Here is a 17755-nt window from a genome sequence, read left to right on the forward strand (position 1 = left end):
GCCGCCGCAGGCCGCGCGGGGGAGCCGGGTCCGGGCTGCGGGGCACCAGGTCAGGCACGGGCCGCGCGCGCCGCGCGCCACCCGCCAGGGCCGAAGCAGGAAGAGGGAGCGCGCGGCGGACACGCGCAGCAGTAGGAAGGAAGCTGTGAGTATTGCGGGGGGGGCGGTCTCCCCAGAAAAACACCGCGGGGGGAGGGGCTACTTGGCCGCGCGCCAATCAGGGTCTGGTTCGTCGACACCCCCTCTCAGGCTTCCACCCCGGGAGCGTGTCTCTCAGCGCTCCCTCTTCCCCTTCGCCACGGCGCGTTCCCCCTCCCCTCTGCGCGCTGACGTTGTCGCGTCTCGCTCTCTCGGCGGCTGGAAGCGTCGGGGGCAGCTGACGGTGGCTCGGGCGGCTGTTTGCTCGCTCAGCGGTGCAGGGACGGAGCAGCGCGAGCCGGGCCCGCGGGTGAGTCCGTGCCGCCGCCGCGTTCTAGATCCCGCCGCTCGGGAGCCGGGGACCTGCGCGCGCGCCCGCGGGGGGAGGGGCGTGGGGTTCCGCTCCCCACCCCCACCCCCACCCCCACCCCGCGGGCTCCTCTCCCCACCCCCACCCCGCGGGCTCCGCTCCCCACCCCCACCCCGCGGGCTCCTCACAGCGGCTCCCGCCGGGGCCTCCCCGCCCCGGGGGCTGGAGCGGAGGCCGGGGCCGCCGTGCGCGGCCCTGGACAAAGCGCCACAGAGCCCCCGGGGCGGGGTGGGTGGTCGCTGCCTATGGAGAAGCAGGAGCGCGCCCGCCCCTCAGTCGCGGCAGGTCCCGGCGCGGGGCCCGCTCCGCTTTGCCGAGGGGGAGCGGGGCGGGCAGAGCCCCTGGCAACCACCCACCCGGGGGAATCGGGCTGCGTTGTTTGGCAACTGCGTAACCCCTCGGTCACGTGACGCCGGTGTCCCAGCGCGCCCCCCCCCCCCGCCGGGACTGTGCTAATTTATCCCCCTCACCCCCTTCCGAGCTCAGCCCACGGCCCGGACCAGCCGGGGGTGCGGGTGGGGGGGCAGCGGATCGGGGAAACGTCACCCCGCTCGACATTTTATTTAAAAAACAAACAGACAAACCTTACACCACCAAACTCGCAGTAGATTTATAATTCATCCACTCGCTGTGAAAACCCTCTGGGGAAGGGACCTGTGTCTCCTCCTGACAGGTGGGAAGCCCAGGGTGGGGTGTGATGTAACTAGGCTTAGAAGAATTTTTTTTTTTTTTAATGATTTGCAGGAATAATACCCAGGTCTATTTTTCTGCATTTTTTTAAATTAATTTAAATTTTCATGGTTGTGGGAAATTATAGGTGGTCAGACAGGTTCAGACAATTGTTTGATGACAGTAGACATTGAAATTCAAGAAGTTAAATTTTGATAACTCTGAAAACACAAATTGTCAACATCCTGTCACGTCAGAACATAAAACCTAAATGTCCTCAAATCAAGCTCTAATAAGTTCTCCAGCAGCATTTTTCTTATTTTGTCTCTGTAAATTTCAGTGGTGGTTGATGGAAATATTTTTATGGGTTTATGTGTATGGTGAAAATGATGTTGACCAATATTTACTGATAAAAATCTATTACTTCCAAGCTTAGATATAAGTAATATCCAGACATTTGAGAAATAGCTGCTCATCTGACGAAAGCTTATGCTCAAATAAATTGGTTAGTCTCTAAGGTGCCACAAGTACTCCTTTTCTTTTTGTGAATACAGACTAACACGGCTGCTACTCTGAAATCTGTCAGCCAAATCTTGCATTCGTATTTCTTTTGATGACTTCACACAGGATTATTTTGCTTTGTTTTAGGTATTTGTAGTGTTTTCCACAGTTTCTTCTGTGGTTGGGTATTTTGAACAGTTAGTGGAGGCAGAATTGACTTGCAAATATTAAAATATATCTAAGTTTCAAAACTTTAGACCAGAGGTCCCCAAACTGTGGGGCATGCCCCCATATGGAGGCACAGAGGAATGTTCCGGGGGGCATGGGCACGGCTGCTCCTCAAAGCAAAGGAACTGCATAAGTGTGCAGTATTAATTTTTAATATCTTTTTTAAATAATGCTGTGCAGTATTTTGTATATCCTCTTTTCAAAATGTCATCTCTGCAGCTTGTAACTTTCATTATTGTAATAAAAAATGTCAGGAAATTATATCAAAATGATGAAGGTACTTTAGGAGGTCTAAAAAGGGGGCACCCAAAAACTTTTAGTGAAACTTTTAGTTACCTTTTTTTGGTAACTAAGTTTGAGCCCTGGGATTTCCTTGCATCATTTTTAGCATGTTTAAATGGAAGATGAAAATAGATCTGTGGCCCAGTTTTTGGTACAATGAACAGATGACACAGCTTCTCTACTGAAACTAATAGACTATTAGGAATATCTGGTAAATATAATTTCTATCTAAGAGCAACAGATAGTAACCTATTTTGACATGATCTAAAAAATTGAAAGTGTTCCAGTTCACAATAAAAAGGATAAAATGTTTACTCTTTGACTGAATCTCATGGTAATCTTCCTATTTTGCAGACTGTAAATGTTGTAGTTTTAGTTGTTTTTCTGCTAAAACAAATTTCAGAATATTTAGTAATCGTTAGGAGGAATAAGGTACAGAATATATTTTTGTGTTTCTCATATTTGATATCTTAAAAGAAATGTTGCAGTCAAATACAAATTTGAAAACAAAAGCACAGAGGCAGCAATCAAGTGTTGACAGTTAGTTTAAAACTGGTCTTTGGAACTGCTCTTTAAAATGGATTATCAGAATGAAGCTTTTGTCAGATAGTATTGAATTAACAGTAAAATCTGAATCTTGATTTGGTCAAAATGAGAGTAAATCTGACTTATTTACTGATAAATTTGCAGCAATTTACTCTACAATCCATTGGACAGAACTAAATTGCTAACAATTACAGTAGTCTTTATAAGAAATTAAAAATAATACTTTGACTCTATTGATATGGTGCAGAATCTGTGCTAAAAGAAGGAAGGAAATTGTGCCCTCTTTTTACTAATGTGTAAATCAATTGATGAAATATGGTTTAACTTGCATCTTCAAATTATGTAGCATCAATTTAGCTGTAATTGAACTGTCAGTTACCAAGATGGAACTGCAGAATTTTCAAAGCATACAGGAACAATTGACTTCTAGAATTGGTGGTAGAAAGCCAGCTTAACAGAATCATACTCTTTCTCTGCTGTGCGTCTTAGTCAAAGTTATAAAGGTGCTGCTGTATCCAGCACCTGTCTCTACACAGCAGTGGTAATTTGGGGCCCAAACCTGCTTCCACAGACATCAGTGGCAAAATTCCTGTTGCAGTTAATGGATATTACATTGTTTGGTTATGACTGGTGAATCAAAGTTTAGATACTTTAGAAGTAAGTCATAGTAGGACTATTAAATTTGGCAGTTTATCCTTTATTAGAAATAATCTTCAACTATGTTAAGGGCTGTTCTAAAAAGGATTGTGATCAATTGTTCTTCATGTCCACTGAAGGTAGGACAAGAAGTAATGGGCTTAATCTGCAACAAGGCAAAATTAGATTAGATATTAGGAAAAATTTTCTACCTATAAGGGCAGTTAAGATCTGGAACAGGATTCCAAGGGAGGTTGTGGAATCCCCATTATTGGAGGTTTTCACAAACAGATTAGACAGATGCCTGTCAGGGTGGTCCAGGTTTACTTTGGTCCTGCCTGAGTACAGGGGCTAGACTTGATGACTTCTTGAGGACCCTTCCAGCTCTATGTTCCTGTGATTCTATGGAATTGAAACTTCTGTAACATATCTTTCCTAACATGGAAGGCATAAAAGGACTCTATCAACTTGAAATCTAATCACATCACTATATATATTTTTTAAATCTTTCCCGCTGCTTTGCGAAAGAGTTTACGGAAACATGGGAAAGTGACTGGTTATATGGGGGAGACAGTGCGCTGTCAAATGCAAAGAAGACAAACTAATTTCAGTTATAGTAATATCGTGTTAATTGTAACAATGGCAGGTAACAAACTTTCAGACGGAAGTATAATTTTCATTTTTTAAGTTGGAGTATCTTAAAAAAAAATCTGCAATTTTTATAACTCCTTCATGAGTATTAAGCAGAGGCACTAGTCAGACAGAGCTTTGTTTGACTTCTTTTGAGTCAGGGAGCCTAATGAAAAATTCTAAAATTGGATTTTGGTAGAGCCAGCTGTATTTACAGAAGAAAAGTTTTTATATATCTTAAATTACATTTATTGACAAGTTACTGAATGAGAATTTCACATCTTTTTAAGCATATAGGGTAAATCTTAATTTAATGAATTAATGCCTTAATTGCATTCATTATTTCAGAGTACTCTGTGCAGTGGTACAGTACTTGCAGGGTTGGTAGTACTGTTTAATACAAGGCTTTAAAAATCCACTAGCCTTTGGCAAGCAGGAAGCTTTCCTGCTATCTGCTTTTGCAGAATCTAAGCTTCTATCTGGAAATAAGTTTTTAGCCCTTGTGACTGTGAAGATCACCTTCCAAATACGAACAAAGTAGAAACTGAAAGCTCTGTTTTCCTAAATCTGCAGATTTTTAGTTCCTCTATTGCTGTTTGGCTCTCCAAAGCAGCATCCAAGCAAAAACTGACCAGAACCTTCGCAGTCTTCCCTGCTGTTATGAGAAAAGGAGTACTTGCGGCACCTTAGAGACTAACAAATTTATTTGAGCATAAGCTTTCGTGAGCTACAGCTTAATTCATCGGATGCATTCAGTGGAAAATATAGTGGAAAGATGTATATACACAGAGAACATGACACAATGGGTGTTACCATACACACTGTAAGGAGAGCGATCAGGTAAGGTGAGCTATTACCAGCAGGAGAGCGGGGGGTGGGGGGAACCTTTTGTAGTTATAATCACGGTGGGCCATTTCCAGCAGTTGAAAAGCATGTCTGAGGAACAGTTCCAGGGGGGAATAAACATGGGGAAATAGTTTTACTTTGTGTAATGACCCATCCATTCCCAGTTTTTATTCAAGCCTTTGTTAATTGCCACTTTTAGGTCCGTAATCGAGTAACCAACGAGATTGAAGTGTTCTCCGACTGGTTTTTGAATGTTATAATTCTTGACATCTGATTTGTGTCCATTTATTGATTTACATAGAGACTGTCCAGTTTGGCCAATGTACATGGCAGAGGGGCATTGCTGGCACATGATGGCATATATCACATTGGTAGATGTGCAGGTGAACGAGCCTCTGATAGTGTGGCTGATGTGATTAGGCCCTATGATGGTGTCCCCTGAGTAGATATGTGGACACAGTTGGCAACGGGCTTTGTTGCAAGGATAGGTTCCTGGGTTAGTGTTTTTGTTGTGTGGCTGCTGGTGAGTATTTGCTTCAGGTTGGGGGGCTGTCTGTAAGCAAGGACTGGCCTGTCTCCCAAGATCTGTGAGAGTGATGGGTCGTCCTTCAGGATAGGTTGTAGATCCCTGATGATGTGTTGGAGAGGTTTTAGTTGGGGGCTGAAGGTGATGGCTAGTGGCATTCTGTTATTTTCTTTGTTGGGCTTGTCCTGTAGTAGGTAACTTCTGGGTACTCTTCTGGCTCTGTCAATCTGGTTCTTCACTTCAGTAGGTGATACAGTAGTTGTAAGAATGCTTGATAGAGATCTTGTAGGTTTTGTCTCTGTCTGAGGGGTTGGAGCAGATGTGGTTGTATCGTAGTGCTTGGCTGTAGACAGTGGATCGTGTGGTGTGGTGTGGATGAAAGCTGGAGGCATGTAGGTAGGCATAGCGGTCAGTAGGTTTCCAGTATAGGGTGGTGTTTATGTGACTACGGTGCTAATAAGCGATGGTGTCCAGGAAGTGGAGCTCTTGTGTGGACTGGTCCAGGCTGAGGTTGATGGTAAGATGGAAATTGCTGAAATCATGGTGGAATTCCTCAAGGGCTTCTTTTCCATGGTTCCAGATGATGAAGATGTCATCAATGCAGCGCAAGTAGAGTAGGGGCGTTAGGGGACGAGAGCTGAGGAAGCGTTGTTCTAAGTCAGCCATAAAAATGTTGGCATACTGTGGGGCCATGCGGGTACCCATAGCAGTGCCGCTGATTTGAAGGTATACGTTGTTCCCAAATGTGAAATAGTTATGGGTGAGGACAAAGTCACAAAGTTCAGCCACCAAGTTTGCCGTGACATTATCGGGGATACTGTTCCTGACGGCTTGTAGTCCATCTTTGTGTGGAATGTTGGTGTAGAGGGCTTCTCCCTCCATAGTGGCTAGGATGGTGTTTTCAGGAAGATCACCTATGGATTGTAGTTTCCTCAGGAAGTCAGTGGTGTCTCGAAGATAGCTAGGAGTGCTGGTAGCATAGGGCCTGAGGAGGGAGTCTACATAGCCAGACAATCCTGCTGTCAGGGTGCCAATGCCTGGTATGATGGGGCGTCCAGGATTTCCAGGTTTATGGATCTTGGGTAGCAGATAGAATACCTCTGGTCGGGTTTCCAGGGGTGTGTCTGTGTGGATTCGTTCTTGTGCTTTTTTAGGGAGTTTCTTGAGCAAATGCTGTAGTTTCTTTTGGTAACCCTCAGTGGGATCAGAGGGTAATGGCTTGTAGAATATGGTGTTGGAGAACACTTCAGTCTCGTTGGTTACTCGATTACAGACCTAAAAGTGGCAATTCTTCAACAAAAAAACTTCAAAAACAGACTCCAACGAGAGACTGCTGAATTGGAATTAATTTGCAAACTGGATACAATTAACTTTTGGCTTGAATAAAAACTGGGAGTGGATGGGTCATTACACAAAGTAAAACTATTTCCCCATGTTTACTCCCCCCCTTCCCCCCCCCTCCCCGCACTGTTCCTCAGACGTGCTTGTCAACTGCTAGAAATGGCCCACTAGAAATGGCTCACCTTGATTATCACTACAAAAGGTTCCCACTCCCCCCCCCCCGCTCTCCTGTAGGTAATAGCTTACCTTACCTGATCGCTCTCGTTACAGTGTGTATGGTAATACCCATTGTGTCATGTTCTCTGTGTATATAAATCTCCCCACTGTATTTTCCACTGAATGCATCCGATGAAGTGAGCTGTAGCTCACAACAGCTTATGCTCAAATAAATTTGTTCATCTCTAAGGTGGCACAAGTACTCCTTTTCTTTTTGCGATTACCGACTAACACAGCTGCTACTCCTACTGCTGTTATAGAGTACTTTGTGGGTAGCAGTTAAACTGACAAGAATAATCAATTTCCTTCTGTTTCAAATTGGGAAAAGCTCTGGGCAGTAGAGGAGGGTGCCAAAATCAGATGCAGGGGGATGATGGTTTTGTTGGGAGAACCCCACCATCACTCTTGCAACAACCAGAGGGGCTTCGAAGGATGCAGGTGACACCTGCTAGCCAGACACTTCAAAAGATGGAACCCCTGAGTAGATTCCATGGACATCAGCTTGGTAGGAAACCCAGCACCTTTCACTTTCACAGCAGCTGGTGTGGGATGTGGCTCTCTCCTGTATGTTGCTCCTGGCCATTAGAGCTGCTCTTCTAGTTTAATAATTCGGCTGTTAGCTGTTGAATAAATGTTTCAGCCCCTGTGTGTGAGATGATAGGTGAATGAAATGAGGTTTTGTGTGTGTAATGGGAGAGCTGGGGGTGGTACAGTTGGGGAAGAGAACATTAGGTGCATAGAGTGAGCTATCACATTAAAACATCCTGAAATTCGTAGCAGGGCAGTTTGGGGAAGGGTGCATGTTTCAGCACAGGAATCTTTCATCTTGGCTAGGTAAAGTTTTCAAGTCCTGCTTAATGTAGAAATAACAATTTAATGAAATGTAGAGGTTACCTGAAGTTGGTTTCTGAACTAATTCACTTTAAAGGTACATAGCAGTTAAAAAGCTGCTTTACCGAAACTTATGCTCAAATAAATTGGTTAGTCTCTAAGGTGCCACAAGTACTCCTTTTCTTTTTACCTTAACATTATAGTTATATCCCTGACTGGATATTTAGGTGTAATTACCCTCCCATATAGTAGCACCTTGCTTGCTTTTTAAAAGGACTCATTCAGAATTGAAAGACCTGACTTATTTTCCTTCTCCCCACTCCACAGTTAACTAATTTGGGTTATGATGTGTATTACCTCTGACAGTGGATTCGGAAAAGGGTTAGACAAAAAGTTTCTTTAAATGAGATGCAGCAGCAGTAATTCAATGCCAGCTTCTGAAAGGTGATAGATCAAACACCACACCCAGGGTATTGAGCTTTGTTACAACTGCTTCTTTGGTCATACTAAACCCAATATCTTGTGTGGTGGACTGCTTAAGGAGGAGCTGGAGTTTTAACACTGCTGCAGCTCTTCTTTTTGGAAGCTAATGGGTGGTGGAGGAGGGGGATGACCAGAAAGACACTGAAAACAACCTTTGTCTTTAAAAGAGTGTAAGGACAAATGTCAAGGCCTGTTGATCTTGGCAGTATTCCTTAGGAATAATTTCTAAAATGTCCTATACTCAGCTGTAGCCAGAGAATAACTTTAGTATGGCGATTTATTACTCAAACATGTTAACTAGAAAGTCATCTAACATTTACAGTCTGCTGTTATCAATGATGTATGGTCTACAGATATGCTAAGTATTCAGCTCTCTGAGACCTATCACTTTTTAACTTTACTCTGTTGCATACATATGAGTCTGATCTGTGCACTAAAATTTCACTGAAATAGCTCTTTTCTTGAGTGAATGGAAACATTGCATATGACACTTCCTCACGTTTGCTTTAAAATGAATCTCAAATGTAACACATGATGCAGCAGTTGAAAGGTGTAGCGCAAATTGGTTAAGTAAATGTGATTTAATAGTGCTTTAAAAGCTGCAGCAGAGGAGGAATTTATAACTCATAGGTGTAGGTTTAGTCAGGGGTATTTTTAGTAAAAGTCATGGAGAGCTCACAGGCATTAAACAAAAATTCACAGCCCGTGACCTGTCCATAACTTATACTAAAAATACCTGTGATTAAATCTTGGCGGGGGTGGGGGGGAAACACCCATGGCTGGCTTCGGACTGCTTACCAGGGCTGTGGACTGCCAACCAGGGACCACTACCCAGGACCGCAGATGCTCCAGCTGGCTGCCATGGGACCACTACTGGGGTCGCTGGACCAGCAGCTGGTGTGGCTGTCCTGGAGGCCACCTGAGCAGCTGGCCCCAGAGGTCAACCATACTGGCCCTCACAGAGGTCGCAGAAAGTCACAGAATCTGTAACTTCAGTAAGCTCCGTGACAGACACAGACTACTCATAGGTCTAGTAATGCTTTACAGAACTAGTAAGGGTTACCAACCATTTCCATATTTCATCTCCCTTCTTTATAGTAGAACCTTGCTTGATCCCAGTTAGGGTCTGGGGACAGTGTGATCTTGACACCTTGGTATCATTTTGTGACCTCATGGGGGCTGCGAATCCCTGCTTTAGAGCTATTTGCCTATACCTTACTGCTTCAGTTCCAGCTTCTGTCATTAGTAAGACAGTTATTACCATCTGATGGCTATTTGGCTTGTGTGATGTGAATTAGTCTCAGTCTAGTTTCTGCTGAACAAATCACACACCGCAAAGTGTATCATGACTGGCATTAACTGGTACTCTTGGCACTTTGAAAGAGGCATTTGACCAAATAGTTATGGAAACTGAACTACCTTCTCATCCTCTCTCATAAAACGCACACATGCAATTTTATTATGAATGAATCCCAAAACGTTTTATGAATGTTAAAGCCCCTCTGTCTTCCCAGACTCCCTGAATTTAAGAAGGGACTTGTGATTGAGCATACAACTTCCTAGAATTACACAACGTATCAAAAGGCTTGGGAAGTAGAGAGAGAAGTGTTGGGTATGAACATAGTTGCTCTTGTTTCTCCACTGCTTGTCAGTACAGTAGTAAGCAACAGTCTTAAGAATGACTGTTCACCTGCAGATACCTAGTTCTTATATACCAATGTAATTGCCTTTATAAATACCTTAGAAAGAGAGGTAGGTTTGTTGAATTTTGATATCACAACAGTAGATGACAAAATGCAGGCAGAAATTGGGGATTTTAAAACAAGAAGACCACCTGTTTGAAAACTCTATTTCTAGATGTTGAAAATATCCTGCATAAAATGGTAAAAGAGGGTGGTATTCTTCTGTTTGCTGTAATGAGAACATAACACTGTATTTTGTTTGATATTAGACTGCTAAATGAAAGGGAACTCTGTTCAGTGTTGCTCTAATAATGTTGTTTTCTTTTCCTCAACTTGCAGAGAAGTTGAAACGCTAGTAGTGTTCCCTTGTGCAGCACAAAAGAATGAGCCAACAGTGGGAAAGAGTACACTATATCCTGATTGGATACATTTGAAGAGGACAGTTTTAATCTTGTGGCATGCTTCAGCAGGAACCATACTAAAAAAGAAGTAAGCTCAACATCATTGTTTTATTATGTTAATTGAATTGCATTTATCAATTATTTAAAGAGATACTGAGTTGAGGTTTAAAATCTGGCCTTTACTATTTAAAAAAAAAAATCCACTGGGACAAATTCAGTTTCTCTCTTTGAAGGAACCCACAATGCCTTATGGCTTTTTATCTAGATCTCCTGCATCACCTGTTCCAAATTTTGAGTGCCAAATGAGGACACTTCCAGACATACAATTTCACACATTCTTAGGATGTATGTATGATTTAATGATGATACATTCCTATAAAAATAGGGGATAACAGGGACAGATGTCTGGCAGAAGTGTGGGTTGCGTCCACCTTAAGTGGTTTTTTTGCATTTCAACATGCATTGTTTAACTGTGTGGTTCAAATGCCCAGTGTTCTTTGAGCATTCTTTTCACACCTGAATTGCTGGCTAAATGTTTCAGATAGTTCATTTCCAACACGTCTTTTAAAAATAAAGCTATGTATATTTTAGGCTGCTTTCTGCAACAATAGTAAGAAACATAATTCCTCCTGTTTATCAGCCATTTAAGTAGAGCTTAAGCAATTCAGGATAAAGGCAGTCCTACAGATTGACCCCAAAGAGTTGTTGATCAAACTTCAAAATAAAAAAAAATCACCATTGCAGAACAAACATGGGAAATTTCATCCCAGAGTAAGCTATTATTTACTTATATGAGCACCTGAAAATAAACTTGGAATGAAAGTGCTTCTGAACCATAACTTGACCATTGCTACTGTGGTCTCTAAATATTTTTTCCTCCTTTTGAAGTGCAATGTACTAATTTTAAAAACAAATGTGTTTTGTTTGTCCTACTGGATCTGATTAATCAAGTAAACCCGTAGACTATGATTATTAAAGAAAAAACATTAATGATCTTCTAAAAAGTACATGTTTAGATGGTGGTGGTTTTATTGAATTTAAATGTTTTGGGGCCTAATTGCCCTCTGGTTTGTGCATATGCAACTCCAGTTGACCTCAGCTGTTATAGGATGTACACAACTGAGAAACTGATTAGGCCTCTGGAGAAATGGATTAAACCTTCAGCCTTGATAATTTAAAAAAAAACAGTTTTTCATCACTCTAAGTTATGGAATAACAGTGCTTATATGAATTTTGAGATCAGATCGTCATGCCCTATCTACCTGAAATCATTCCTCCTCCAAATAATTGTCTTCCTCTCTTAGCTCAAGCCAAGTGAATAAGCAAAAAGTCTTAGATAAGCCAGTTCCACACTCGGAAGTCAAAATGCAGAATTTGATAAGTGTGGCGGTCTCTTCTAGAGACTATGCATATCTGTGTAAACTAGGAATGCCTCTGTTTCTCTCCTAAGAGCCAGCATTCCAAGACTGAAGGCAAATCTAGCTTCCCCCCCACTCCACCCCACATGCTTTCATGTGGCAAAGTGGAAGTAACGTAGATTTACTGTTAGTTATAAATTTAATTCATTTGAACCATTGATCAGAGTTTCTAAGTGCTAATGCTCTTTGCATTGCTATTACTAAATAGTGGGAACTTTGAATCTCCTGTCATTAGAGGTCACCAGTAAGTGAAATTTGTGGCACCCAGAATTTGTGATTTGCCAATACCAGCTGCATTTGTGCTTAGTGTTTGGATGTCTCACCTTTCTCTGAGGTGTTAATCAGGTGTGACATGAAACTTGTATAGAAAATTATTTGTACACAAAGTGTGTTTAACCACCTCCACTCCTCTAAAGAGATGACAATTTTAAAAAGAGCATTCAGAAGGGAGTCTCTTGTAAAACTAGTAGGGAAATAAGAATCTTTACCTAACTCTCTGGATAGTAATGCACCATTATGGAAGCTGCTGTTCCTGCTCTCCTCTTCAACGGTTGGCATATGGTAATCAGTACAAGGGTTTTTCTTTCAATTACTTCCCTGGGATATACTACCTCCATTACATCCTGTGGGTATTCTGAGAAATCAGTAGCTTGTGTCCCTCTATAATAAACTCTCAAGCACAAACACTAACTTAAATCTAAACAAATTCTATTCCAAAACATAACTTCAAAAGTCTGAGAAAGCTACAAAGCAAGTCAATTGGAGGAAAATCTGAAACACAACTGGTACAGTATTTTCTCAGATCCTTCTAGGGTGAATCACTCAATTTGGCATATATTACTGTGCAGAAAGACAATTGCCAGATGTAATTCTATTTCTGCATTCTGGCATGTTAATTCAGACACTATTACAAAGATTCCATTAATCTTTCCTCTTAGTTATTGATCTTGTCTAAGGGAGGGGGAAATTCTCAGATAAGAAACTGAAATATAGGTTGGCACAGTTATCCATATGATCTGCTAAGTGCTCAAGCTGTAGCGCTTTTAGCAAACATAAATTGATGACCAGGAAGTGGTTTGAATAGATTGGTGTCTGTCATTCAGAAGAAAATTAAGACGATAGCACCCAACTATGTTACCTAGCAGATAGGGAGGGAGTGCACTAAAATAAAAGGCCTGAGATGCTGCTACATTCCTAATCCTTTTTAAATCCCTGTCCATATCTGTGGGTTCTGCAGGGGTTGCATCATCCTCTGGGGAAGAAAAGAGTTTCTTGGCTCCTGAAGGAGCCGAGTCCCAGGTAGTTTGATAAATTTCCTCAAGATAAACAATCTTGCTGTATTTGGAGGAAGATTATGTAGAATTAGGATTCTCCCAAAGAGAGCACTTGGGATTCCACAACAGAATGAACAGGAAAGATCCATTTCTTAGTGTTCTCACCAAATATTATTATTATTGCTTCAGGTATCTCTTTTGGAGTCCTGGGAGCTATATGAAGGACCCTATCTAAATCTAGAAGGAGAGGTTTGATCTTCAGATTTGTATTGTCATATAGACCTGCTTTGCGTCCTTAGAGTTCCCCTTTTCCTTTGAATTCTGTAGGGGATAAATAATGCCTAACAGCCTAGGCAAAAGAGTTCTTTCCCCTTCTAACCTCACACAGCTTTCAAACTGGGTTCCCCCCATGAAAATTCCTTAATATTAACTTTCTGAAATTTTCACATCTTTGGGGTGTTTGGTTCTGAAAAAGATACATTGCTCCAAGAGAGAGAGGGTCTGGTAGGCAGCAGGCTGTATATGGTAAAGAGGACTAGTATCAACTCTGAGGCAGCTAATACCTTGTTTGGATGAGGGAAGATATTTTAAAGGACAGTTTTACTTTGAGAACACCTACCAAAGATGGTAGGCTGGAGAGGCAAAGGAGAAACTGACAGTTACCCACTTGGGAAGGGAGGGCGGTACCTCAGGCAAGAAGCAGCTGGAATGGTATCTGTTGCCAAGCCTAAATCTAGAGTTAATATGGTTGCCAACACATGTGCCACTGCTAGTTACAGCCATGTCTGGTAGGAGTTAGGATGCAGGTTCTCTCTGAGCACTCTACAACACTGGCTGTCAACCAGAGGTACGCATACCCATGGGGGCATGCCAGGGGTGGACAAACTTTTTGGCCCGAGGGCTACATTGGGGTTGCAAAACTGTATGGCGGGCCAGGTAGGGAAGGCTGTGCCTCCCCAAACAGCCTGGCCTCTGCCCCCTCTCAGCCCCCCTCAGTACCCCTGACCTATCCAACCTTCCCTGCTCCTTGTCCCCTAACTGTCCCCCCCACCCCAGGACCTCACCCCCTATCTAACCCTCCCCCCCGCGCCCTGTCCCCTGACCGCCCCCTCCTGGGATGCCCTGCCCCTAACTGCCCACTGGGACCCCACCCCCATCCTACCCCCCCATCCCCTGACTGCACCCCTTCCCCCCCACCGTCCTCCAGAACCTCCGCCCCATCCAACCGCTCCCTGTCCCCTGACTGCCTCCCGGGACCCCCTGCTCCTTATCCAACCCCCCGGCCCCCTTACCATGCCGATCCGAGCAGCATGTCTGGCAGCTGTGCCACTCAGCCAGAGCTAGTCATGCTGTCGCTCTGCCTCGCAGGAGCACGCAGCCCCGCCGCCCAGCATGCTGCCTGCTGCAGGGGAGGGGGAACAGCAGGGGAGGGGCCTCCCCGGCTGAGAGCTCAAGGGCCGGGCAGGATGGTCCCGCGGGCCGTAGTTTGCCCGCCTCTGGCAGAGGTCTTCCAGAGGGTACATCAACTCATCTAGATATTTGCCTAGTTTTACACTAGGCAACATAAAGAGCACTAGTGAAGTCAGTACTATGTAAAATTTCATATAGACAATGACTTGTTTATACTGCTCTATATACTATATGTTGAAATTTAAGTACAATATTTATATTCCAATTGATTTATTTTATAATTGTGTGATTAAAAATGAGAAAGTGAGCAATTTTTCAGTAATGGTGTGCTCTGACACGTTTGTATTTTTATGTCTTTTGTAAGCAAATAGTTTTTAAGTGCGGTGTAATTTGGGATTATGCAAGACAAATTTAACTCCTGAAAGGGGTACAGAAGTCTGAAAAGCTTGAACGCCACTGCTCTACAACACTCGCCATTCATCGCAAAGTTACTTCTTTTGCCTGGGTGCCTAGCTGACTCTTGAAGGCTATTAGATGAGTGGAAGGAAGGAAAGTCCCTCATGAGAGCATCCCATAGAGTGTGGTGAGGGGTGGGAGAAAGCTGCTGAATAGGCATTTCCATCTTCTAGACTCCTGAGCAGATGCTCACTAGCCTTATTAAGAGAAGCCCTATCTGTTTGCTTCATGTAGGTGCCTACAGGCAGAGCACTTCTTGAGGATTTTCTGTCATGAAAGCAAGATTTACAGTCTCACAGCTGCTGTTCATTTCTTGAGGAGGCATACAAACAGCTGACTGACTGGATGCACTTAAGCAGCTATTGCACCAGAGTATGCATGAAAGAAAATTCCTTATTGATTAGCTAACACCCTGCCTGGGAGCGCAGAAGGAACTGCATACCAATTAGTCTGAATTGGCATACTAAAACTGAAATAGACAACAAGGTTGGGATGCTGAACTTGGTATTTGGAAGCCATTGTTTTTGTTAATGTCACTGAAGTACGGAACAGAATGCCGTAATCTTTCCTAAAGGTATGCACCTATACAACTTTAAAATATTTAAGTGCTCAGTTTGTTTCATATCTGATTGTCCAAAAGTTTAACTTCATGGAAAGCTTTCATTTATTCTGTGATTGGTATGGTCTTAGGTGAGTTAAGGTACTGATTTCGCTTAATACTTATAACCTGACTTAAATCTATTTTTGATTCCTTGTAGGATGGCTGGCTGTGGTGAAATTGATCACTCGATCAACATGCTTCCCACTAATAGGAAGACAAATGAGTCCTGTTCCAATGCAACACCTTCCCTGACAGTCCCTGAATGTGCTATCTGTCTGCAAACGTGTGTCCACCCAGTGAGTCTGCCTTGTAAACATGTTTTCTGCTATCTGTGTGTGAAGGGAGCTTCCTGGCTTGGAAAACGATGTGCACTGTGTCGGCAGGAGATTCCTGAGGACTTTCTTGACAAGCCAACCTTACTATCCCCAGAGGAACTCAAAGTGGCGAGCAGGGGCAATGGGGAATATGCTTGGTACTATGAAGGTAGAAATGGTTGGTGGCAATATGATGAACGTACCAGTAGGGAGCTGGAAGATGCCTTTTCCAAAGGTAAAAAGAGTACTGAAATGTTAATTGCTGGGTTTTTGTATGTAGCAGATCTCGAAAACATGGTTCAGTATAGGAGAAATGAGCATGGACGTCGCAGGAAAATAAAACGGGACATAATAGATATACCAAAGAAGGGAGTGGCCGGGCTTAGGTTGGACTGTGATTCTAACACTGTCAATCTAGGAAGAGAGAGCTCTGCTGATGGTGCAGACAATACATCGGTTCTGGGGGCTGCTGCTGCGCAGCCTCTAGCATCCGTTTCTGCTAGACCCCTAACTTCACTAGATGGTCAGCTGACGAGTCCTGCAACGCCATCACCTGATGCAAGCACTTCTTTAGAGAACTCTTTTGCCCACTTACAAATAAACGGAGACAGCATGGCTGAAAGAAGTCATAGGGGAGAGGGAGAGGAAGACCAGGAGTCATCGTCTTCTGGTAGGGTGCCAGCCCCTGATACCTCCGTTGAGGAAACCGAATCGGATGATAGCAGCGATAGTGAGGATGTGTATGCTCAACTTCAGCAACACACGTCCCCTGCCCAGCAAAGACACTTGAATGCGAATGCAAACCAATCAGTAATAGAGAGACCAGTGGCAGGGGGTGGGATAGTAAGCACCAGTGTAAGATCTAGAAGACCTGATGGACAGTGCACGGTAACTGAAGTTTAAATTTAGAGCCATGTGTTTTAAAAACTCAGTTCAGTATCTGTAAATTTTCTGTCCATGCTGGCATTGCACTCAAACCTAGCAGTGTATTTGAAGTGGGATGGGGGGAAGGGGAGAAACAGATTTGGCCTGTTAACTTAAAAGTCTCAACATGTCTCAGCTGGAAGACTCTTTAAATGTAAGAAACTGGGGTGACTTGTTAATGGTTTGAAAGCTACTTAGCAATACCCAGTTTTCTTGAAAATGTCTTCTGTGTTTATTTTGTAGCATTTTACCCCATGGAGATACTCAGTCCCTTTTTGGCCAATGTATATCCACTGTACAATTCAGATTGTCTTCATTATCTGACTGTTGCATTAAGTGTCTTACTACTTTCTGCATGGATTGATATATGAAAAGAACACTAAAGCAATGTGGGAACAGACGAGATGTTGGGTATGAGCAGGATGCTTAATTTAATGTGAGAAAATATATGTGAGTTTGGAGTTAAGATGTGTTTTATTAGACAAAGCAATCGTTTTATCTTCATGCAGTGGAAATGTAAAAATGCTATTAACTTTTGTTGAAAATTCTTATCTGTACACACTTCATGGCGTTTTCATTGGCTTTGCTGTCTAGTCCTTGTAGTTTGTTTTTGAGGTCTTTGTTGATCTGTCTTGTTTTTGTTACAAAATTTATAATTTAATAAAAACTACACTTTAACAATCCGTGGTGTCTTTGCACTTTGATTGAATTGTACCAAGGGGCACTTAGACAAAGGTATCATGAAGCAGGCATGCTATGCTGCCAAAAAGGGAGGCTTGGGTTGGCTTTGAGGGATCTTGAAATTCTCGCTTCCCAGACCAGGTTATCATATCGTGTGCTCACTGGTATGAGCACATCCTTCTGGCTGACTGAATGTTAACTGTGGTGTCAGAAGCCATGCGTTCTGATTTCAAGTCTGCTCAGTTCATTTTGCTGTTGTGGTGGGGAAATAAAGTATTGCAGGAGAAAACTGCAGGTGATCTATACCTGTTACATCCAGTAGCGGAGTAAGTATGTTTATCTGTCAAACTG

At 43.1% G+C, this 17755-nt stretch overlaps 1 protein-coding gene across 3 annotated transcripts; it reads left to right on the plus strand.

Annotated features, from left to right (window-relative positions):
* Positions 1-15: 15 nt before the first annotated feature.
* RNF146 (ring finger protein 146) lies at positions 16-17406 on the plus strand. 3 transcript variants are annotated; one of them, XM_073337245.1, is made up of 4 exons: positions 326-448; positions 10265-10414; positions 15119-15458; positions 15643-17406. In XM_073337245.1, exon 4 carries the CDS (start codon positions 15644-15646, stop codon positions 16700-16702), a length of 1059 nt encoding a protein of 352 aa, XP_073193346.1. In that variant the 5' UTR covers positions 326-448; positions 10265-10414; positions 15119-15458; position 15643; the 3' UTR covers positions 16703-17406. The 3 variants fall into 3 exon arrangements, with proteins under 3 accessions (XP_073193347.1, XP_073193346.1, XP_073193345.1); XM_073337246.1 differs by lacking the exons at positions 326-448; positions 15119-15458 and adding an exon at positions 16-145; XM_073337244.1 differs by lacking the exon at positions 15119-15458 and having other exon boundaries at positions 327-448.
* Positions 17407-17755: the final 349 nt, after the last annotated feature.

The sequence above is a fragment of the Lepidochelys kempii genome, chromosome 3 (genome assembly GCF_965140285.1).
Source record: "Lepidochelys kempii isolate rLepKem1 chromosome 3, rLepKem1.hap1, whole genome shotgun sequence".
NCBI classification, from domain to species: Eukaryota; Metazoa; Chordata; order Testudines; family Cheloniidae; genus Lepidochelys; species Lepidochelys kempii.